The 25,152-nt window shown below is 38.5% G+C and overlaps 1 protein-coding gene across 1 annotated transcript; it reads right to left on the bottom strand.

Moving 5' to 3' along the window:
- Positions 1 to 789: 789 nt before the first annotated feature.
- On the bottom strand, positions 790 to 1,564 carry LOC132316577 (EPIDERMAL PATTERNING FACTOR-like protein 2). Its single transcript, XM_059815052.1, has 3 exons — positions 1,432 to 1,564; positions 1,328 to 1,362; positions 790 to 1,134 (listed from the first exon to the last, which is right to left on the bottom strand). The coding sequence occupies exons 1-3, from the start codon at positions 1,556 to 1,558 to the stop codon at positions 892 to 894; spliced, it is 405 nt and encodes a 134-aa protein (XP_059671035.1). The 5' UTR covers positions 1,559 to 1,564; the 3' UTR covers positions 790 to 891.
- Between the last annotated feature and the right edge of the window lie 23,588 nt (positions 1,565 to 25,152).

Below are 25,152 nucleotides of genomic sequence, written 5' to 3'. Positions count from 1 at the left end.
ATACGGTTCTGGGCATGGTTGAAGACTTGAGTTTGAACAACCCAGTTCGGAGTATGGATCTGAGTAGGGTCTAGTCCGCCGTCTGAGAAGAGACTGCCGATTTTTTTTTTTTTTTTTATGCATAAATTGTTCATTAGGGTAGATTGGTCCAATTTTTAAAATTGTAAAGTTAAACAGGTCTCCTATTCGGTCAAAAGATAATTTGATCAATTTCTCATGTCAGGGGTATCCTTGTCCACTTTTGAACTTTTAAGGGATTTCTTTGTCCAAAAAATAGATAAATTTTATCTGTGTGTTCTTATGGCAAACCCCATGGGCTGTTGGTGTCGTTGTTTTACTTTACCTTTTTTATTTTTTTACTTTATATTTTTAAATTTTAAAAACGAGAAGGGCAATTATTGTTCTAAAATCTTTTGTCCTTATTTTATAAAGAGTAATGCCCCCTTTTCAGTTTAGTTAGCAGTATATGTTACTTTACTGATACATTTGCTCTTCTCCATATTGTACTGCAAAAAATGAATACGTACCTTTTTCAATTTTTTTTTTTTTTTTGTATACACAAGTATAAGAAATCACTTTTTTTTTTTTTGTATGGATGGTGAAGAATCTCTGACCCAATATCAGAAAAGTAAAGGAAACAAATCAAGAAAACAATCATGTTGTACATACATATACATATATATACACACACACACACACACACTAAGGTAATGATATTATCATTAGTGCATGACAATCACGATCTTACAGAACTAAAGGAGAGAGAGAATACACCACATGTATGTCTTGTTTTCCTCAGCAAAAGAAACAGAATATATCACTCAATGTACAAGATTGAAATGAGTATTAATTAATATATATATATAGCGAATTAGTTAATACAATATTTGATTAAGGATTGAAGATAGAATTGCCACACTTGCACTTCCAACTCATGGGTTTGTAATTGGAGTTATCACCTCTTGAATAGTCGATGTTAGACACTGAAGATGAGTTTTTGCTTCCATTCTTTATTTGGGGATTTGTAGGCACTTGAATAGCCTCACAGTGCCCACATGAACTGCATCTCCTGTCACACCTTGGTGGTCTTGAACCAATCTGTGCTCTCAAAATCGTCTTCTCTTCCTCTACTATCTATCCAAGTCAAAGAAAAAAAAAAAAAAAACCAAAATTTGTTAGCTATTTTGAAAATTACCATTAAAAAAAAAAAAGGAGTGATCTAGAGGGTGTTGCCATATTTTTCTGTTGACATTCTGGCAGTTCAAACGATATTCATAATTATCAGCAACGCGTTCTACACGAGAGAGTCAGAGACTCAAGTTCTCACCTGTGAACGACCAATTGGTTTCACTATTGTTCTACCTGCAAAAACAAAATTGTACTTTATGAGATGCTAATTAACTGGAATATATGTGTGTGTATTTCAAAATCTAAGTGTTACCCATTTACCTGCAGCAATAAATCTGAGTTGGGTAGAGCTTGAAATGAAGAGAAACAGAAAAGAAATGGTGAAATAGAGGTGTCTATGGCTACAAATGAAATTGTGACCACAACCCATTTCTTAAATGTGGAAATTCAGAATGGGGTGTGAGAATTTGAGAGAAAAAGATGGAGGAGAGAGAGAGAGAGAGAGAGAGAGAGTAGATAGTGAAGTGTGTGCTGAATCTTGGTGATTGAGATGTGAAATAAATCTGATGGAAGAGCAAAAGGGTCAGTAATGAATGGGACTATTTTATAAGGTCCGTGTCTATATATATTCATGTATTTTGTTTCTCTTTCTAGAGAGTTGAGATGATGGAACGTGGAAGGACAAAAGAGTGTGGCAGAAGGCTTAAAGAGAGAACGAAATGAGTCCCGAAAAGGGAATGACCTCAACCTCGTTTCGTGAGCCCTTTAACAATAGTGGTGGCAATGGAGAGAGATGAGATAGCAACATGAGAGAGAGAGATAGAGGGGCATTGTGGGTGTAGTGTGTGTGTGTGTGTGAGAGAGAGAGAGGCAATGGAGGGGGACTAGATATATCATACAAGGCAAGGACTTGGAACAGCAAGAAACCACAAAACTCAACAGAGGTGAGAGAGAAAAGGCTCACACTAACGGACATCTGATTACAGCTGTTGATTTTTTGGTTCTCTCTTTCTCCCATTTTCCCTTTATATTTGTTGCCCCTCATTTTGGTTTTCCTGTAGTGGTGGGTTTCTGCAGTACCACCTCATCACGCCATATCCATTTCTCTGAATGTATGATATAACATAGGGCATTTATACATACACATATATATACTATATCCTAGTGTATGTGCAGAAATGTGATTAAGTTCCACACTCCAATGTGTACAAGCCACTATTATTTTATTTTTTTACTATGAAAAATGTGCCAAAGCCCCAAAGTATAAGCCACTTATTACTTTCACGTAATGTGTGTCTATACGTAGAGAAAAAAGATATTGTTAAAATAAAAATAAAAAGTCCTGTTTGCCAGTCCAAATTTTACCTCAATGCTCTTAGCTTAATCTTAAAAATTAGGTAAATTAACTCGAGGTCTCTTGAGATTTAGCCTAATTACTATCGGTTAAAAGTTATTGTACGTTTGTTTGAAATACTTGTACTGCAGAGTTGAATCTCTAGCTAGACAATAATCCAGGAGGCATGAAAAATAGCTTGTTTGAAGATGGATGGCATAAGTATACAGTTGACCACGGTCAGGATTTTTTTTCACCAAATTAGGAACAAATTGTTGGAGAAATTAATTCTCTTCCACCAACTCAACACTCAACCGTCAACCGTCAAATGTTGTTGAGTATTAAAATATTTCTTATTCATCACATGCATCAAGACAAACATATATGAAGATAAAAATCATATACATCTAATCACAATATAGTATTTTACATAGTTCACTCAACTCTAAGTTATGTCAATGAAGAGAGGGATTTCACTATTATTAATTAAAGAAGACAATATTGTTGGGTTTATTTCCTTCTATATGGAGAAAAATCCAAGTAGGTTTTATTAAAGCCCAAAGCCAAGCTCTTTAGGGTGAAGAACCCTAAGGAAATCAGAATAAAAAGATAGGAAGATCAGCCGTAACTTCCACAAGAGAGAGAGGAAAAACGCAGTTTTTCCATATACTGCCCAGATTTCATCAAACCTCTGATCCCGCTTCGTCCGTGGTCTAATCGAGCTAAAATTTGGAGGAGAGGTTCACGACTTAATGAGTTAAAATCTGAATGGTGGAGATCAGATTTTGAGCTCGGGAACAGTGATTCGTGCCCATAAACAGTAACCGGATTTTTGGTATTTTCTCTCCAATTCTCTTTGTTTTTTGCCAAGATTGGTGATATCTTGGTGAGATGTATTGTAGTCTCTAATTATGATTAGAGAAGACTTTGTGTACCCATTATTTGGTTGATAGTGGAGATTTTAACTGGACTAGGTCCCGTGGTTTTTCTTCCTCACACTGAGAAAGTTTTTCACGTAAAAAATTGCTTGTGTTCTTGTGGCTTGGTGTGATTGAATTTTTTCTCTATTATTTTCAGCACATATAAAAGTAGAGATACACTATATTTGCTTGCATATAGGGAGAAGAGTTATTTCGCTGTATTTGTTTATTGTTATCTCTCCTAACAAAGCGGTATCAGAGCTCCAGGTTGACATATTGCCAGGTTGGCAGTTTGAGTTATGGAAGCAAATACGAGTAGAATGATTAATCTCAATGATTCAAATTATCACACATGGAAAGGAAAAATGGAAGATCTTCTTTATATGAAAGATTATTACCTACCGGTGTTTAGTGCTGAAAAACCAAAAAACAAGTCTGTTGTCGAATGGACTTTGTTACATCGACAGGTGTTGGGTATATGAGGCAGTGGGTAGATAATAATGTTTTGAACCATATTAGTGGAGAGACAAATACACGTTCTCTATGGAGTAAGCTTGAATAGCTATATGCTAGAAAGACTGGAAATAACAAATTGTTTCTGATTAAGCAGATGATGGTTTTGAGATACCAGGACGAGACTCCTTTATCTGATCACCTGAATACATTCCAAAGAATTATTAATCAGCTGGTTGGAATGGGTATTAAGTTTGATGATGAGATACAAGGGTTATGGTTGCTTGGTTCATTACCGGACTTGTGGGAGACGCTCAGAACTTCATTGTCTAACATCGCTCCAGAAGGTGTAATCACAATGGATATGGCCAAGAGTTGTTTGCTAAATGAAGAGATGAGAAGAAAAACACAGGGATCCTCTTCACAATCAGAGATCTTGGTTAAAGAAAAGAGGGGGAGAAGTAAGAGCAGAGGTACGAAGAAAAGAGATAATAATAGAAACAAGTCCAACAAGTTTGCAAATGTTGAGTGTCATCATTGCGGGAAAAAGTGACACATCAAGAAATATTGCAGGCAATTGAAGAAAGAAAATAAGAATGAGAAAGGGAAGGGAACGAAGAATGGAGATAACAAAGATGATGATGACAGAGTTGCTACCACCACTCCTGCAGACTTCTTCATTGTTTATGATGATGAGACGATAAATGTTGCATACTATGAGACTAGTTAGGTGATTGACAGTAGTGCCTCCATTCATGCTACATCTCGAAAAGATGTCTTTATATCTTATAAATCTGGTGATTTTGAAACGGTAAAGATGGGCAACGATGGCTTGGTTAAAGTCATTAGAATTGGGGATGTGTATCTGAAGACGAATAATGGCACGAGGTTAGTTCTTAGAGATGTGAAGCATATTCTTGACATTCGCTTGAATTTGATTTCTATAGGTAAACTTGATGATGAAGGGTATTGCAATACTTTCAGTGATGGCCAGTATAAACTCACTAGGGGTGCTATGGTTATGGCTCGAGGCATGAAGCACTCTGCATTGTATGTTCTGTAAGCAAAGATCTCCAACGACATTGTTAATGCGATAGAGGATAATGATACAACAGAGTTGTGGAACAAGAAACTGGCTCACATGAGTGAGAAAGGATTAGCTCTACTAGGGAAGGAAAGTCTACTATGTGGACTGAAAAGTACACTTATGAAAAGGTGTACTTATTATTTGTCAGGGAAGTAGAGCAGAGTCTCCTTCAAGAATTCCCCTCATTCGAGAAAGTCAGAGATACTGGATTTGGTACATTCAGATGTGTGTGGCCTTATGAAGACGAGAACACTTGGTGACTCCAGATACTTTGTGATCTTCATAGATGATCATTAAAGGAAGTTGTAGGTATATACCTTGAATTCAAAAGACCAAGTGTTAGCAGTGTTCAAGTAATTTCAAGCCATAGTTGAGAGACAAACTGTGAAGAAACTGAGATGCATTCGTACTAATAACGGCGGAGAGTATTCTGGTCCTTTTGATGAGTATTGTAGACAGTAGGGTATCCGGCATCAAAAGACAACTCCGAAAACTCCTTAGTTGAATGGCGTAGCAGAAAGGATAAACAGGACACTGGTTGAGAGAGTGAAATGTTTGCTTTCACAAGCCAAGTTGCCAAAATCCTTTTGGGGGGAGGCATTGAGCGCAGTTGTTCATGTGTTGAATCTTACACCCTGTGTTCCTCTACAGTTTGATGTGCCAGACCGAGTTTGGACAGGTAAGGATGTTTCCTATAATCATTTGCGTATTTTTGGGTGCAAAGCATTTGTGCATATTCCAAAAGATAAAAGGTCCAAACTTGATGTGAAAACGCGACAGTGTATATTCCTTGGCTATGGCTAAGATGAGTTTGGGTACAAGCTTTATGATTTAGTTGAGAAGAAAATTGTGAGAAGCAGAGATGTCGTGTTTGTAGAAGATCAGACGATTCAGGATATTAAGAAAGCAGGGAAATCTATGTCTCAACAAGGTGATATCTTGACTAATGTGGATCCAGCTCCTCTGAAGAATCTGCTATCTCAGGTTGAGAATGATGTTCAGGATGACCACCACTGTACAGGTGATGTGGATGTTCCCCTACAGGTTCAGAGAGATGTTGAGACTGATGAGCAATTGACAGCGCCAGAGATTCCATCTAGGAAGTCTCCCAGAGACGGACGTCCTTCCACGTGGTATTCAACACAGCAGTATGTGTTATTGACTGACGGGGAAGAGCCCTAGTGTTTTGCAGAAGTCATAGAAGACGAACACAAGACAAAATAGGTTGAGGCCATGCAAGATGAGATGCAGTCATTGCATGATAATCACACTTTTGAGTTAGTAAAGCTACCTAAAAGAAAAAGAGCTTTGGAAAACAAGTGGATTTACCAGAAAAAGCCAAATGGGTTCTCTTCACAGCCACGGTACAAAGCTAGATTGGTTGTCAAAGGGTTCGGTCAGAGAAAAGGAATTGACTTTGATGAGATCTTCTCTCCAGTCGTAAAGATGTCATCGATCCGTATAGCACTCGGCCTAGCAGCTAGTCTTGACTTGGAAGTTGAGCAGATGGATGTGAAAACTGCCTTCCTTCATGGTGATTTGGAGGAAGAGATTTATATGAAGTAGCCAGAGGGTTTCAAAGTGAAAGGGAAAGAGGATTATGTGTGCAAGCTGAAGAAAAACCTATATAGTTTGAAATAAGCACCGAGATAGTGGTATAAGAAGTTTGAGTCTGTTATGGGGGAGCAAGGCTACATGAAGACAACTTCTAATCACTGTGTATTTGTTAAAAAAATTCTCTGATGATGATTTTATTATTCTACTGCTTTATGTGGATGATGCTTTATGTGGATGACATGTTGATTGTTGGTAGGAATGCTTCAAGGATTGACCAGTTGAAAAAGTAATTGAGTAAGTCATTTGCTATGAAGGATTTGGTGCCAGCAAAGAAAATTCTTGGCATAAGAATCAGTCATGATATGAGTGCCAAGAAGTTATATTTGTCACAGGAGGAGTACATTGAAAAAGTGCTTCAGAGGTTCAATATAGACAACACTAAAGTGGTTAGCTCTCCTCTTGCTACCCACTTCAGACTGAGTACAAAGCAATGTCCTTCTACAGATAAGGAAAAGGAAGACATGGAAAGAGTTCCTTATGCCTCAGCAGTAGGAAGTTTGATGTATGTAATGATTTGCACAAGACCAGATATAGCCCATGCAGTTGGTGTATTTAGCCGATTCTTGTCAAATCCGGAAAGAAAGCATTGGAATGCAATGAAGTGGATCATGAGGTATCTTCGAGGCATTTCCAGTTTGAGACTTCGTTTGGGAAATGGACAACCATTGTTAGTTGGCTACACAGATGCAGATATGGTAGGGGATGTGGATACTCGTAAGTCTACTTAGGGTTATTTGATCACTTTTGCAGGTGGGGCTGTAGGTTGGCAATTGAGACTTTAGAAGTATATTGCTCTTTTTACAACAGAGGCAGAGTTTATTGTAGCAACGGAAGCGACTAAAGAGTTGCTATTGGCAAAGAAGTCCTTAAGAGAACTTGGTTTCAAGCAGCAGAGGTATGTGTTGTTTTGTGATAGCCAAAGTACTATTCATCTTGCTAAGAATTCCAGTTTCCATGCAAGATCTAAGCACATTGATGTACGATACCATTGGATCAGAGATGCGTTGAACAATAAGTTACTTGAACTTGAGAAGGTTCACACTAATGATAATGGTTCTGATATGTTGACAAAGACCCTACTAAGAGAGAAGCTTGATGTTTGTTGTTCGATCGTCGGGATGACGATTGCCTCCACATAGTGGAAAGGGGGAGATTTGTTGGGTTTATTTCCTTCTATATGGAAGAAAGCCCAAGTGGGTTTTATTAAAGCCCAAAGCCCAGCTCTTTAGGGTGAAGAACCCTGAGGAAGTTAGAATAAAAAGAGAGGAAGATCAGTCGTAGCTTTCACAAGAGAGAGAGGAAAAACACTGTTTTTCCATATACTGTCTAGATTTCATCAAACCTTTGGTCCCGCTTCGTCCGTGGTCCGGTCGAGCTAAAATTTGGAGGAGAGGTTCATGACTCAATGAGTTAAAATCTGAATGGCGAAGATCGAATTTTGGGCTCGAGAATAGTGATTCGTGCCCTTGAACAGTAACCAAGTTTTTGGTATTTTTCTCTCCAATTCTCTTTGTTTTTTGCCAAGATTGGTGATATCTTGATGAGATGTATTGTAGCCTCTAATTGCGATTAGAGAAGACTTTGTGAACCCATTATTTGGTTGATAGTGAAGATTTTAACTGGACTAGGTCCTATGGTTTTTTTTCCTTACACTGGGGAAGTTTTTCACGTAAAAAATTGCTTGTGTTCTTGTGGCTTGGTGTGATTGAATTTTTCCTCTATTATTTTCAGCACATATAAAAGTAGAGATACACTATATTTGCTTGCATATAGGGAGAAGAGTTATTCTGCTGTGTTTGTTTATTGTTATCTCTCCCAACAAATATACTACCATATGTCAAAACCCTACTCACTTCCTTATTATCTTTTTTGAGATTACATCTCTATACTCGAAAATTACATATACCCTTTTATCTCCTCATACTACTTACACTTAAACTCCTTAGACTTTTTCTCTCTTTACCTCTCAACTCATCTCTATCTATAGAGTCTTCAAAATCAATTCCTTGTTGGACAAGTATTTTGAGTCTTCAATTCTAAAATAGAAGGCACAACTTCTTCCCCAAATCTTTCAACTTTTTCCCAAGTCTCCTTACTTCCAAAATTGATTAGAAAACTATTTATCGCACACATCAGGCAAACGCAACTGGTCCCGCTAAAGCGCAATCGGTTCCGCTTCTTTAAACATCATTCCAGCCATTCTGCCCAAGGGCAACTAGTTTTTTTAAAGCAGAACTGGTTCCACTTGTCTAGAATAGAATTCTTCTTAAGAATTTGAGCCACAACTCTTAACATAAATGGTATTTTATGGATTGCGATCGAGGATAAAAGTTGGTTTGGCCAGATATCGTTTAGAATTTGTTAAAGGTTGCTAATATAGCTTACTGGATGATATGCACAATAAGTAACCTGGATCTTGTTACCTAAATCAAGACCTTTTCCATCTAGATTGCACGTGGGATAAGAATCTTCAAACATTCTTTTCTACCCAAACTCGCAACGCCTTAGTTGTGATTGGATCAGTCTGTGTACTCATCCCTCTTAAAGAGGGGAGGACCGGCCTAATAACGATCTTGACCTTGACACTCTCAGGTGGGTACTTGGTATGACATATGATTAAGGACTAGCTGACCAGGCCTACTCTGATATTACTTGTAACGAATGAACGCTTGTCATTCGACCCAAAAATTTATGTTGTTAAGTAGGGTTGCTTACTAACCCCTATAAAACCTTAGATCTTTCCTATCTGGATCTAAACAATAAAAACCCTGTAACAATTATTATTAATTAAGCATCAAAAGGCAAAAAAGTATAATTTTTTCTAAATCCCATTGTTATCGAAAATTGCTAAAAAAAAATAAAAAAATAAATAAAAAATACATAATTTAAAATCTTGAAAGTAACAAAGTAATGCTATCAAGAGAGTGCAAGAGTCTTTTTATTTTTAACCCCTAGATATGTGAAATGAATAATTTAATAAGTCTTTCAATTATGTGGTCAATAAATACGAAGAACTTATGTCTCTTGTTATTAAGGTGAAAGTCTACAATACTCCGGAGTGCATGCCATACCCTTGAACTTCCAAGCCATTAAATGTGGTGGTGGGGCTCACCTAATGAATGATCCAACGGTTGCATAACCCAGGGTGCTGTACACTTTCTCGTAATTAGGGACTCTAGATAGCATTACTCAAAGTAATAACCATTAGCCATTTATACTGATTAAACTAGGTCTTAAACGTAGGGGATTTTTTTTTTTTTTTTTTCAAAAGAAAAAAAAAACTTCAGAAAGCCATTTTTCTAAGTTCATTTCTTTATCTTTTTCTTTTGTTCTTTATATCCTGGCAAACTATCAATAAGACATACAAAATTTAAGAATTCTTAATTCTAAAAAGCACAAATTTCCAAAACCATGTTAAAAAATGAAACTCTGAAATTTTAGTCTCGTAGGTACTTAAAAATCAAAATTTTAATAGTTTCTCTGGACTTTTAGGCTCCATTTTTCACAAAAGTTAGGAAAAGGTCACAAAATTCATCTTAAAAAAACAATTATTGGCTAAACACACAATTATTGTTTAATATTGACATTCTTATGGAAGCCCATGATGTTAATTAATAGGCTGGTGTTGCTTTGGGCTTTCATTTAATTTTGATTTGGATCTGAATTTGGGCTTTAACATTAATTCAACATGGTGCTTAAATCTGGCCCAAGGACCAAGGACCAGCAAACCAGTGCATTGTCCCACTTACAAATGTGGTTCTCAAATATGAATGAGAGGGTTTTGATTGTAGTGACTCTAACGACTATGAAAACAGTTGCGGTGTAACGGATTTAGATAAATTTGTGGAGGTGTATAACGATATTGGACTCTTAAAAAAGAGTTACAAATCGACCCATACGCCATGATAGAAGTAGAAGCTCTATTTTCCCCTTCCACTAAAAAATAAATCAATGAGCAACCAGCACAAAGGGAGGAAATTCTAATGTGTCATGCTCTTAATTGAAGTATTGACAGTTGACACATAAAACTTTGTGTTCTCTTTTAGACCTATAAAGATGGTAGTGTCAAATCTTACTTGTTTACACCCTTATTTTCCACTTTCCAGTAGGAGATTACCCTGGTCGATTTCAATGGAAAGGTACTACCACATTCCAGTGGAAAGTCTTGAGACACATGGCAGCCAAGGAAGCAAGTGGTTATAAGTGGTTACATGCAAAGTCATAGGACATATGGCAGCCTAGGAAGTGAGTTGTTATAAGTGGTTATATGCAAAGTCATGGGACACATGGCAGCCTAGAAAGTAAGCAGTTACATGTAAAGTCATGGGATATATGGCAGCCTAGGAAGCTTGTTGATTCCAATGGAAAGTTATTACGACATTTCAGTGGAAAGTCTTGGGACACATGGCAGCCAAGGAAGCAAGCGGGTACATTTATTACATACAAAGTCATGGGACACATGGCAGCCTAGGAAGTAAGTGGTTACAAGTGGTTACATGCAAAGTCATGGGACACATGGCAGCCTAGGAAGCTGGTCGATTCCAATGGAAATGTACTACCACATTCCAGTGGAAAGTCTTAGGACACATGGCAGCCAAGGAAGCAAACAGTTACAAGTGGTTACATGCAAAGTCATGGGACACATGGCAGCCTAGGAAGTGAGTGGTTACAAGTGGTTATATGCAAAGTCATGGGACACATGGCAGGCTAGAAAGTGAGCGACTACAAGCGGTTACATGCAATGTCATGGGACACATCGCAGCCAAGGAAGCAAGCGGTTACATGCAAAGTCATGGGACACATGACAGCCTAGGAAGTAAGTGGTTACAAGTGGTTACATGCAAAGTCATGGGACACATCCTAGGAAGTGAGCGGTTACAAGCGGTTACATGCATAGTTATGGGACACATGGCAGCCTAAGAAACTGGTCAGTCCAATGGAAATGTACTACGATGTTCTAATAGAAAGTCTTGGGACATATGAAAGCTAAGGAAGCAAACGGTTATAAGCGGTTACATGCAAAGTCATGGGACACATGGAAACTTAAGAAGCAAGCGGTTACATGTAAGCTGCCATTACTAAATTCTATAAATAGGACATGATATTATAACTTAGAAGGTCTGCTCAACGCCAACCCAAACACACATTTCAATATAATCTTTACTTTACTGTGACGTTTTCATTTTTTGCCATTTTTCATTTTTCGAAATTTTTGTCTCTGCGAGGGCATTTATGTCTTTTGTTGTTTTGCGCATCGGACACTTGTGTTCGAGAATTTTTTGGGGCGTTTCATTGAGTTCAGGACTCTTTGAAATGTAAGGATAATTATTTTTGCATTTCTCAGTTTTTCGGGCCGGACGGTCCCGTGTGGGACTTGCTACCGGAATTATCGAGTCCGGGGGCTTTAGTTGGATTCATTTGCACCATGTTTATTTTATTTAATGTGCCTTATGTGAATTTTATATAGTTGTGTATATGTATGAATTATGGTGAGAATTAATAGGGAAAAGAAAAAGGACAAATAAAATAAAAGTGGGACCCATATGTTTATTTAGAAATGGGCCAAGAGGCCAATTTTTGGCCTCACTCTTTCTTCTTTACTCTCTCTCCTCGCTGCTCTCTCTCTCCTTACTTTTCTTGCTTTTTCTTTTTCTTTTTCTATCAGAACTTCAAGTTTTGATTTCTTCCACAATACTTGGTGTTTTTGAGTGCCGTTTACGACAAATTAAAGTTCACGGCAAGATCTACGAGTTGATCGGAGCCAATCTCCATTTGGCCACCATTTAGGGGATCTCAAAATCCTAGGGTTTGAGGTGAAATTGGGGCTTTTCATTAAATTAGAGGTAGGGGTCTCTAATTCATAATTACTTGTTCATTTGTGAGTCAACTTCTTGTTAATTGTTGCTAGCATGTTTAATTGATATTAATTACTTCTAGAATGATTTTATGATGGTGTATAAAGTTCATGACTATGTATATATGTTGATTTGTATGAGAAACATGCCTAAGTGTGGATTTTCTATGTCTATTGTGTTGTTAAATTACAAGAAATGATGTATGTAAACATGTATGATTTTTCCTTGAATTTTTGGTAAAGAATGCTTAATTGTGTCATGTAAAAATCTCTTATTTTCATAGTGTTGAAGGTAGGAGACATATATGTATGTCATTGGACAAAAAGGAAGGGAAATGTTTTGACATGAATTAAAAAATGAGTTTCTGGGAAAAATATTTTGAGAAAAGGATTTTATAAAAACCCGGACGCCAAGAGGGTACCGAGGGTCTGTGGAGTTAATGTAGCCTAGAGGGAATTAAGGAGATCGTTCTAGCGTGGTGGAGCTATCTGGGCCCCAAAGGATGCCGCAGGGTTACCAAGGGTCAGGGACAGTAGCCAATCCTTCTCTCGTGTCGCCAAGGGGGTATCGAGGGACAGGTAACTTTAACGGTTTGATAAGCGAAGAATGGAAGTGATTTTGAGAACGAGGAGTGACATACATGACATCATATTTTATGGCATGGCATAGTTTATTTTGAAATTTGGAATTTATTGTTGCACTCTGTCCCGGCATGGCATGACCCCTATCCTCAATCTCTATTCATTGTTTGGATTCACGGAGCCACAAGAGGTGTATCTTAGGCATCACCTACTGAGTAAATTATTCACCCTATTATTTAACATTTTTAAGGACCGGGAAAAGAAATAGTGGATGCCGACCTTCCATAAACATGAAAAGGATTAGAAATCTATTTTGATACCTTTTGTATATTTCCCATTCCTTTATAAAGTCTCACGTTCTAGAAAAGAGTGTTTATTTTGCAAATCATGGCCATGTAATATAACTAAGACACTTGACTATATTTTGATGTAAATGGAAACTATGTAATTGCTTGTGTTGAATGGGAGAACGACGATGTATTTTGGCAAATTTAATAACATCTATTCCTGTGTAATGTTGTATATTTTTCCATGAATTCGGGAATGGTTGTAAGACAGGTCTGGGGTGAGTTTGAATTTTATTAAGCACAGATAGGGACCCTTTCTTGTGAGTTTTAGAGTTAGGGGCCTTGTTTCGGTCGATTAATCCCCATCATCAGCCGACCGAAACTCCAGGTTCGGCCGACGGCCAACCGAAACGCCTACAGTGAAATCCCGAGAGCTTATATTTTTTTCCATCGTTTCAGCCGGCCGACCCTGTAGGTCAGCCGATTGAACTTGCCATGTCAACTCGCCGATGAAGGGCCATCAGCCGGCTGATTCTTCCTTTTCCACCAGTATCATTTGGACCTCACTATAGGGCTATTTTCCTAAAGTATTATGAAACTAGGATCGGCTAGTAGGATGGCCATGGACACAAGAAATGGATGGTATGACCTAGTTGACCTCAAGTTCGGCAAAGCCCCGGTTAATGGTTCGGACCTTCGGGTTCGGGTCGTTACAAAATTGGTATCTGAGCATTTTGTTAGAATTTTAGGGTCGTGACAAATTGGTATCAGAGCAATGTTTCGAAAACCATTAGGACGACGAGTAGAGGCCTACGTAGAGTTGCATGGGAAGTTGTTTGCATTGTCTACATGATTAATTACTACTTGTTTATTATTTGGAAAAGCATGTTTAACTGCTTATATGCTTATGTGCTTACATGTTCATGTTAAGGTGTTTATTCCAAAGCTTCGCATGCAAAATGTCAGTATGACATCATTTCATGTTGAGTCGTCCATGGTGGACCTAGTGTCAAGTCATTGAATTGTTTCCTTGTCTTATAGTACGATGCCGCTACGAAGGGAACCCAGAGAAATTGGCTCTAGGCCGACAAGAGGTGACGTTGGTGAGAGCTTTAGCTCCAATCCGGCGGAGCAAAATGAAGGAGATACACTTCTTAGGGATTTGATTACCCCAAGAGGTGTTCCCACAAGGAGGGATGATGTTGAAGCGCCCGTTGAAGAGGGTAAAGGTCTGGCGGAATTGCATTGAACCATTTGTTTCAGAATGCCTTGAGGGCAACAATTGCTACTCTACCACAACTGGTAACTCAACCGGTAGTTCAAGTTGAGGAGATGGCGGCACAGAAGCGTTTCAAGTTGATTTCGGGGTTTTCTAAGTTGATGCCAGTAATGTTTGAAGGTGGTGCATATCCCATGGTAGCATATGACTACATGGATCGAATTGAAAGTTAATTGACCTCTATGGATGTGACGGATGATTACGTGAAAATCATCCTAGCCACTTACAAATTTACCAAGGATGCTAAGCTTTGGTGGAAGTTAGTTACCAATCGGCACAAGGTGCAGGAGATGAGTTGGGATAAGTTTAAAGAGTTGTTTTACGAGAAGTATTTCCGGTCACAAAGAGATGGGAATTAAGGAACCAGTTTAATGGCCTTATCCAAGGCAATATGTCAGTGATCGAGTACGAGAACAAGTTCACCTCACTTTCTCGCTTTGCTCCAGAGATGGTGAGCAACGAAGTTGACAAGGTTTGAAAGTTTGTCTTCGGGCTTGATTACAAAATGAGGTAGCTGATAACGGCATAGTACATCAAAGTCTATTCGGAGGCAGTGGAAAGAGCATTGATGCTTGAGGCGGAAGCTAAAGATAGGAATGCAGGAAAGGAACTGTAGAGACAAAAGAGGAATGTAGGGTCAACTTCAGAGGGACTTTCATGGAAAAGGAACAGGGGTTGTTCATTTTAGTTTCAGGGGTAGCAGTCTGCACGATCCGCTCTTACCACTCTTTTGCCAGCTGGGTCTGATAAGAGTGGAGTTATTTGTTGTTTGTGTCAGCAGCCTTGACATTACAAGTCCAGATGTCCTATGAACTCGACCACAGTTTTTGCGCCATCGAGAGCTTATTATGGGTGTGGCCAGCAGGGCCATTTGATCTGAGACTATCTAAATCAGAGAGCAAGCACCACTAGTGGCAGAGGGTCACGATAGAGGCTATTGCAGTTGGCTACAGTTCAGTCAGGTTTCAGACCACCGCCACCACCATAACCTGCCATGTCTTTACAGGGATCACGACCAGCTACGAGAGATACTCCTACTGTGTCGACGCAGCAATCCGGTGTTCAGATTGGCAGTTCTTAGGCACAGGCACCACAAGGATATGTCTTTGCACTTACATCGACTAATGCATCTTCTGGTCTATCAGTTCTTCGAGGTATCTTTCCAGTGTTTGGTTCTTGGGCTCGTGTTCTCTTTGACTCTGGTGCATCTCATTCTTTCATTTAATTATCATTTGTACTTGCATCGGGGTTAGAGGTCAGTTTCATGGATCGGACGTTATATGTTGATACGCTAGTTGGGGTTTCAGTATTCTTGAGCCGCGTTGTGAGAGATTGTTCCATCGTGATAGCCAGGCGGATTTTTGTGTTTGACCTTATCTTCTTGGAGATGACTAGCTTTGATGTCATTCTCGGGATGGATTAATTAGCTTCATTTCATGCTACGATTGACTGTTTCAGAGGTAGAGTTACGATTTGCACTCCTGAGGGAGATTGCTTCTTTTTTATTGGAGATCGAAGTGTTTCCTAACCTTCAGCATTGTATGGAATTCGTGGACGGAGTTGTGGTGATTACTTTTTGGCTAATCTTTTAGTCGAAGAAGATGATGTTGTAGAAGAGGATTATCCTACAGTTGTTCGTGATTTTCTGGATGTGTTTCTGGAGGATTTGACGAAGTTGCCTCCACATTGAGAAGTGGAGTTCACTATTGATTTGATGCCTGGTACCGCGCCGATTTCTATTGCATAGTATCGTATGACACTAGTTGAATTAGAGGAATTGAAGAGACAGCTTAATGAATTGATGATGAAGGTTTCATCTGACCGAGTGTGTCACCGTGGGGCGCACCGGTCTTGTTTGCTAAGAAGAAAGTTGGTTCTTTGAGGTTGTGCATTGATTATTGGAAGTTGAATCATGCCACAATCAAGAACAAGTATCATTTGTCAAGGATAGACGATTTGTTTGATAAGTTGAGAGGAGTCAGTTGTTTCTCAAAGATTGACTTGAGGTCTGGTTATTATCAGTTACGTGTTAGGGATGAGGATATCCTGAAGACGGCATTTTGTATACGGTATGGACACTACGAGTTCCTTGTTATGCCTTTTGGCTTGACTAATGCTCTAGCAGCATTCATAGACTTAATGAATCGCGTCTTTCACGATTACTTGGACCAGTTTGTGGTAGTTTTTGTGGATGACATTATTGTGTATTATTAGTTCTTTGTGGTTGTGCATTGATTATCGGAAGCTGAATCATGCCACAATCAAGAACAAGTATCATTTGCCAAGGATAAACGATTTGTTTGATCAGTTGAGAGGAGCCAGTTATTTCTCAAAGATTGACTTGAGGTCTGGCTATTATCAGTTACGTGTTAGGGATGAGGATATCCTGAAGACGGCCGTACACGGTATGGACACTACGAGTTCCTTGTTATGCCTTTTGGCTTGACTAATGCCCTAGCGGCATTCATGGACTTAATGAATCGCGTCTTTCACGATTACTTGGACCAGTTTGTGGTAGTTTTTGTGGATGACATTATTGTGTATTCACGGACTTATGAAGAGCATGAGATCCATTTGAGCATTGTGTTACAGATTTAACGGGACCACCGATTGTATGCCAAATATGAGAAGTGTGAGTTTTGGCTACAGGAGGTGAAGTTTTTGGGACACGTTGTTTCGGAAAGTGGAATGTCAGTTGATCCATCAAAGATAGAAGCAGTTTTGACTTGGGAGCAACCCAAGAATGTTTTTAAGATCCGAAGTTTCCTCGGCCTAGCGGGTTACTATCGGAGATTTGTGAAAGATTTCTCCTGTTTGGTAGCGCCTATGACTTGTTTGACCCGAAAAGGGATAAAGTTTATGTGGAATGAAGTCTATGAGTCTTCTTTTCAAAAGTTAAAGACAAGGTTGACTACGGCTCCAGTGTTGGTGATACCCGAGCGTGGCTTGGGTTATGTAATCTATTGTGACGCTTCACGTGATGGTTTGGGATGTGTACTGATGCAGGATGGTAGAGTAGTGGCTTATGGGTCTCGACAGGTGGTGACTCATGAGTAAAACTACCCTACTCATGATTTGGAGTTAGCGGCAATTGTGTTTGCTTTGAAGTGTTGGAGATACTACTTGTATGGTGAAAGATTCGAGGTATTCTCAGATCATAAGAGTTTCAAGTACCTTTTCTCCCAAAAGGACTTGAACAACAGACAGAGGCGATGGGTTAAATTTTTGGAAGATTATAACTTTGACCTGCAGTATCATCCGGGCAAGGCAAATGTTGTAGCAGATGCCTTAAGCCAGAAATCTCGTGGAACTTTGGCTAGTTTAGCTATTCGAAAATGGAAGATGCTTGAAGATCTGACAGAGATGGGATTGTAGTGTTTTGATGATGATGTTTATAGTGAGTCGACATTCTTGTTTAGTTTTATGGCTCAGCTTACTCTTGTCGGACGAGTGATTGAGTCACAGAGACAGGATTCCGATTTAGATGCCATTTACACTTTTATTTCAAGTGGTGAGACAGTGAAGGATTGGACTTTGCATGTACATGGAGGTCTACGGTACAAGGATTTGTTGGTTGGGAATTAGGGAGATTGCCCTAGCGTGGTTGAGCTATCTGGCCCTAAATGACGCCGCGGGGTTACTAAGGGTCAAGGATAGCAGCCAATCCTTCTGTCGTATCGCCAAGGGGGTACCAAGGGACGGGTTACATTAACGGTTTGAAAAGCGAAGAATAGAAGTTATTTTGAGAATGGGGAACGACATACAAGGCATAATACTTCATGGCATGGCATAGTTTATTTTGAAATTTGGAATTTATTGTTGCACTCTGTCCCGGCATAGCATGACCCCTATCCTCAATCCCTATTCATTATTTGGATTCACGGGGTCACAAGAGGTGTGTCTTAGGCATCACCTACTGAGCAAATTGCTCACCCCATTATTTAACATTTTTTAGGGCCGGGAAAAAAAATAGTGGATGTTGACCTTCCACAAGCATGAAGAGGATTAGCAATCTATTTTGATACCTTTTGTATATTTCCCATTCCTTTGTAAAGTCTCAAGTTCTAGAAAGGAGTATTTATTTTGCAAATCATGGCCATGTAATATAACTAAGACACTTGACTATATTTTGATGTAAATGGAAACTATATAATTGCTTGTGTTGAATGGGAGAACGACGATGTATTTTGGCAAATTCAATTACATTTATTCCTGTGTAATGTTGTATATTTTGCCGTGAATTCGGGAATTGGTTGTAAGACAGGTCCGGGGTTAGTTTGAATTTTATTGAGTATAGACAGGGACCCATTCTAGTGAGTTTTAGAGTTAGGGGCCTTGTTTCGGCCGGCTGATCCCCATTATCAGCCAACCGAAACTCTAGGTTCGGCCGACCGAAACGCTTACAATGAAAGTCCAATGAGCTTGTATTTTTTCCCATCATTTCAGCTGGCCGACCCTGTAGGTTAGCCTACTGAACTTGTTTTGTCAGCTGGCCGATGAAGGGCCATCAGCTGGCTGATTCTTCCTTTTCCACCGGTACCACTTAGACCTCACTGTAGGGTTATTTTCCTAAAGTATTATGAAACTAGGATTGGCTAGTAGGATGGCCATGGACATAAGAAATAGATGGTATGACCTAGTTGACCTCGGGTTCGACAAAGACCTTGTTAATGGTTCGGACCTTCGGGTTCGGGTCATTCAAAATTGGTATCAGAGCATTTTGTTAGAATTTTAGGGTCATGACATTTACATTGTAATGCACTTTCAATATGATTAGTCTTAGTCCTGCACTTTACTTTTCATTAGATAATTTTATAGTCTTTCTAATTACTTTCTCAGTTCTTCCTAGCCAGTTAACTATCCCGAAGCCCTTTATCAAAGACAAAAAAAATCCTGAGGTGTTCATTCCAGACCTTATCGTAATTGCCTAGTCCCACAGTCTTTCTTCTGGAATATTGTTTGGATCTTTCTTTAGAACTACTGTAGTTCCTGGCACGCCCATCCGATTCCATCAGAACCGACACCAGCTTTTTTCAGGCCATACATAGTGGTATGCCCGGTGGGACATTCTTAACAGAGTGTTTTCATGGCGGGAGGAGAAAGACACGGCAAATCTTTTCAAGATCTTGCCGAAATTTTTAGGGAACAGGATATTGAACTTTTTAATGTAAGTTCACATGCCGTTCTAGAGGCTAATACGTTTTAGGTATGGCTCCACTAAGAAATGGCTAAAAAAAGTGAAGAGTGCCACCAAACGTTCCAAAGGATTGCCAAAGAACGTGAGCAATTTTCTCGAGAATGCAACGAAAGAATCCGAGAATGGTAAAGGTGCGAACAATGCGTAAAAACCCTTTCACAAGCTCAGAAACAACCACCACCCATGGTGTCGATTCCACTAGCAGTGAAGTCGATTCCGCTAGTAGTGAAGTCGATTCCACCACTACTTCCATTGTAAATGCAGGTTCCACCTAAGGTGCAGAACCCTTCAGCAATAGTGAAGTCGATTCCACCAGCAGTAGCTCAACTACTTCCATTGCAGGTGCATGTTCTAACTGAGGTGCAGAACCTTCCACCAGCAGTAGGTCAACCACTTCCATCGTAGGTGCAGGTTCCACTTGAGGTGCAGAACCCTCCACCACAGTAGTCTAGAAAGTTCAATTTCAGGTCCAACAGAATTTTCTACTTTCGAACATTCAGCAACCTACAAACACACCACCAAGGCCACTATTAGCCTTTCCGATGGCATTCGAAATGCAATACCCTCTAAGGAAACCTCCTGATCAAGGAGTAAATCCAATCCGCCAAAGGAATATTTCTTTGGCAGACCCAAACCCAATTCCAGTGGTGTTTGGGGGGCATCTAATAGCCAACCTACCCAAAGGTTGGTCAGAAAATACAAGCCAATTTACTGACTTCTCCCAGCAAGACTGTGGCTTGGCCATGAGGAAGGTCAACAAACTTTTCCATAGGAAGCCGTTATCACTTCTTCCATTGGAAGAAGATTTTTCACAGTCAGATTTTCCTTTGGAAACGACACATACTTCTCAATCGTTATATATTCTTCCACTTGAAGAATATAACAGTCATAGTATTTTTCTTCCAATTTTGGAAAAAAATGCTACTATTTTATTTGTCCTAAATTCACATCTTGTGATTTTTGCGGGGCAAAACTTAGCCAATCAACTATGTATTTGGCCTAAAGATGTACAAATTCGTCCTCCTCGTAAACCTCCAGACCTCGGGGGGCAACGAAATTGGATGTGAGGCTTTAAATCTTCGTTTCATTAAATAAGTAAGCTGCTTAAAAGTTTTCAGCCCAATGGTACATTTCGGCTGAAAAGTTTTACCTGTTCAATTCATTAACAATAGGAATATCACATGGCAAATTCTCACTCACATCTAAAATTTGATATGCCTTACAATTCTTTAAAGAATATCAGGCACATCAAATTTGGGGGGCAATGTTTATACCCTTATTTTTCACTATCTAGGAGGTGATTACCCTGGTCGATTTCAATGGAAAGGTACTACCACATTATAGTGGAAAGTCTTGGGATACATGGCAGCCAAGGAAGTAAGCGGTTACAAGTGGTTACATGCAAAGTCACGGGACACATGGCAGCCTAGGAAGTGAGTGGTTATAAGTGGTTATATGCAAAGTCATGGGACACATGGCAGCCTAGAAAGTGAGCGGTTATAAGTGGTTACTTGTAAAGTCATGGGACACATGGCAGCCTAGGAAGCTAGTCGATTCCAATGGAAAGTTACTACAACATTCCAGTGGAAAGTTTTGGGACACATAGCAGCCAAGTAAGCAAGCAGTTACATGCAAAGTCATGGGACACATAGCAGCCTAGGAAATAAGTGGTTATATGCAAAATCATGGGGCATATGACAGCCTAGGAAGCTGGTCAATTCCAATGGAAAGGTATTACCACATTCCAGTGGAAAGTCTTGGGACACATGGCTGCCAAAGAAGCAAGCAGTTACAAGTGGTTACATGCAAAGTTATGGGACACATGGCAGCCTAGGAAGTGAGTGGTTACAAGTGGTTATATGCAAAGTCATGGGACACATGGTAGCCTAGAAAGTGAACGGTTATATGCAAAGTCATGGGACACATGGCAGCCTAGGAAGCTGGTCGATTCTAATGGAAAGTTATTACGACATTCCAGTGGAAAGTCTTAGGACACATGGTAGCCAAGGAAGCAAGCAGTTATGTGCAATGTCATGGGATACATGGCAGCCTAGGAAGTAATTAAGTGGTTACAAATTGTTACATGCAAATTTATATGACACATCTTAGGAAGTGAGCGGTTACAAGTGGTTACATGCAAATTTATGGGACACATGGTAGCCTAAGAAGCTGGTCGGTCCAATGGAAATGTACTACGACGTTCCAGTAGAAAGTCTTGGGACACATGGCAGCCAAGGAAGCAAGCGGTTATAGGCAGTTACATGCGAACTACCATTACTAAATTCTATAAATAGGGCATGATATTGTAACTTAGAAGGTTTGCTTAACGCCAAATCAAACACGCATTTCAATACAATCTTTACTTTACATTGCAATGCACTTTCAATATGATTAGTCTTAGTCCTGCACTTTACTTTCTATTAGATAATTTTAGAGTCTTTCCAATTACTTTCTCAGTTCTTCCTAGCTAGTTAACTATCCCGAAGTCCTTTATCAATGGCAAAAAAAACCCTGAGGTGTTCATTCCAGACCTCATCACAATCGCCTGGTCTCGCAGTCTTCCTTCTGGAATATTGTTTGGATCTCTCTTTGGAACTACTACAGTTCCTGGCACGCCCATCCGGTTCCCTCGGAACTGACACCGGCTTTTTTCAGGCCAAATATTACTCAATTGAAATTCTTTTTTAGTGAAATTTGTAACATTACAAAGTCAACATCCTAACCCTTCAAAGTCATTAGAATCATCCAACCTGAGTGATTTTGGACCTCAAATATTATGAGTAGCAGAAGTTGTCTAGAATGATATGTAAACCTGCATAATTGCATTTCAAAATTCAAGCATGGTGCCTATTTAAACCTTTATACGTACGATTATGATGTATGCATAATAGATATAATATGGTCACATCCTAATTATAGTCTTGGAATTCAAATCGGTGAAATTGGAGAAAATTTTGGTTTAATTGTTTGAATTATTTTTTCTTTAATTTTATCAATTTTAATTCCAAAACTTCAATTCTATACCGCCAAACATAACTGGATAGTTTTCATTATGCATCTTGAAATACATGAAATCAAGGTATAAGAAACAAAGAATTCGCATTATTAACTACACAAAAGGAACCCATTTTTTTAACTCCATGCAAGTTGTAGGTAACACAACACCATATATTTGGTTATGGGCTTGCATTTTTGTTTCTTTTAGGGGATAGAATCCTATGTCCTATCCTTTGGATATTATATATACATGTTTTGCAAATGACTTTTATTAACAATTATTAGTTCATAAAAAGTAAAATATAATTTTTCACTTGCCATATGACACTTGCTCTAATCTAATGAAGCAATTAAGGGTATGATCTGACATATAAAATAAACTATTAGCTCATTTTAATCACCCTTGTGGTGGTATGGGGCAATCAAGATCATCTAAGAAAGAGGATCGAGACTGTGGTGACAAAAAAAATCAAAGTCAGCCTAGAGTCATACAATTCTTTTAAATAAGTGTCATTCTCATGATTCGTGCCTTTTTTACTATTGCGCAAACTCTCGCTCAAGTTCTTATTATATGTGACTTAATTTTTTTCACTTTCGCTCTCCAGTTTTAGCACTGACTCACGCTTCCATTGTGGGAATCACATTTTCAACATTTTTTAGAAATTAAATTAGTAAATGTAAAAAGTCAAAATTTAGCACTCCAAAATTCACCGAATGCACTAATCCGCTGAACTATGGAGACATCTACACATTTTCAACATTCTCGTGTGATATAATTTTGCTACTTTTTTTTTTCATCTTTTCCCGAGGCTTTGCTTCAAGCTAGTCTATATTTGTTAAAGACAATTATACTTTGTTTCATTTTGATTGAGCAGTAACTATTGTCTGTCTTTCCATTGTTCCAAAGACTCAATTAGCTTGTGGTTTTTGTTCCATTTGGTGCTATGTACACACTTTGAGGGGCCATATTGGAGTAAGTGTTTTCAAATATGTTCACTGATTGTTTCATACTTCAATTCACAACATTTGTTGTTTGTACCCAAAACTTTCATGAGTCTTATACGTGCTTTACCACATTGGACAACTGTGTCACTAACATACGCGAGTGCGTGATCACACGTATGAGTGATTTGCTGCATTGGACACACACACGCACACGAGTGCGTGATCACACGTATGAGTGATTTGCTGCATTGGACACACACGTATGTGTGATTGACTATCTGTCAGCTTTGTTGCTACACATGATCCACTCATTCCTTAATCTTCAAAATGGAGGTGAGGGGATTGAGCTCGGTTGTGAGCAATTTATAAAAGAGTAATGCTTGCATATCCCCCGTGTTGATGTGGCCTTCCTCTCTGTTGACGCCTGTCCAAAATTAAAAAATAATAAAAACATGGGTTATACTCATTTGTGTGGGTTAAACCTGTTTCTCTATATCACACTCTCTCAATACCTAAACTGTCCCTCTCTGAGGAGCGAATCTTTCAGGGTCCGTTTGGCATGCACTTTATTTTTGGCATTTTGTTTTTGGCTAAAATAAAAGCAGTGTTTTTGCTGTAGGAGGTGTTTTGGAAAAAAATCGGAAGCACATTTGGGAACAATGTTTTGCTGTGGAAATGTCAGAAACAGAAACATGCGCAGTTATGATTTTGGGCCATGAACAATTGTCAAAATAAGAAAAACATCTTTTTGATATTTTGGTTTTATTCCTTAGCAAAGTAAAGTGATGGGCTAACTATAGATCGCTGCTTATCCATAAGCTTCTAATAACACTTTCCTATAAAACATTGTTTGTAATACCCCTAATTTTAAAAGGATAGTTTCGGTATTTATTTATTTGTTTTAATTATATTTTTAATTATTTAATTGATTATTTGACTAATTGTTTATGTGTTTAATTGAATTAGGTATTACTTGATTATTTGATTATGTGTTTATGTATTATTTGTATTTGTCTATGTGTTAATTGTTTAATTAGATTACGTACTTAAATGGTATTTTGATTAATTGTAAATTAAATGTTTTCGTTTCTTTTATTATTATTATTATTATTATTTTTTATGGTTATAGTTAGTGGTAATTGGCCAACCAATTGGGTCCCATGGACTACTTGGATAGGAGGTTGGATGTGTATGGATTATTACCCATGAATAGTTGTGTATGTATATATATAGATATATATTATATACATATATAAAAAGGAAAGTAATTTATTAATTACTTTTATGGTAACTTGGGTAGTAATATTTAATCTGATGTATATGTTTTATATTTAAATAATAAAAATATACATAGATTTGATGCGTGTTATGTTTCAAGTTACTATATAATATTATGGTAACTTAAGTATTATTGGATAATCTATTAATAAATAATGGAATGTTTATAATTTATTTATTTAATAAACATATACA

The sequence above is a fragment of the Cornus florida genome, unplaced genomic scaffold (assembly GCF_030987335.1).
Source record: "Cornus florida cultivar Cherokee Brave unplaced genomic scaffold, ASM3098733v1 CherokeeBrave_3.0.0_Hap2_Chr07, whole genome shotgun sequence".
Classification (NCBI taxonomy): Eukaryota; Viridiplantae; Streptophyta; class Magnoliopsida; order Cornales; family Cornaceae; genus Cornus; species Cornus florida.
Note: the sequence above shows the minus strand (reverse complement) of the source record. Positions and strands in the feature narration are given on the sequence as shown.

What these genes read in the sequence shown, in the direction of transcription:
- LOC132316577 (XM_059815052.1), bottom strand. Translation starts at nt 1,558, where the DNA reads ATGGGTTGTGGTCACAATTTCATTTGTAGCCATAGACACCTCTATTTC. An exon ending in AGGTAAATGGGTAACACTTA is followed by an intron (nt 1,363 to 1,431) that starts GATTTTGAAATA and finishes TTGTTTTTGCAG; the next exon opens with GTAGAACAATAGTGAAACCA. An exon ending in AACCAATTGGTCGTTCACAG is followed by an intron (nt 1,135 to 1,327) that starts GTGAGAACTTGA and finishes TGACTTGGATAG; the next exon opens with ATAGTAGAGGAAGAGAAGAC.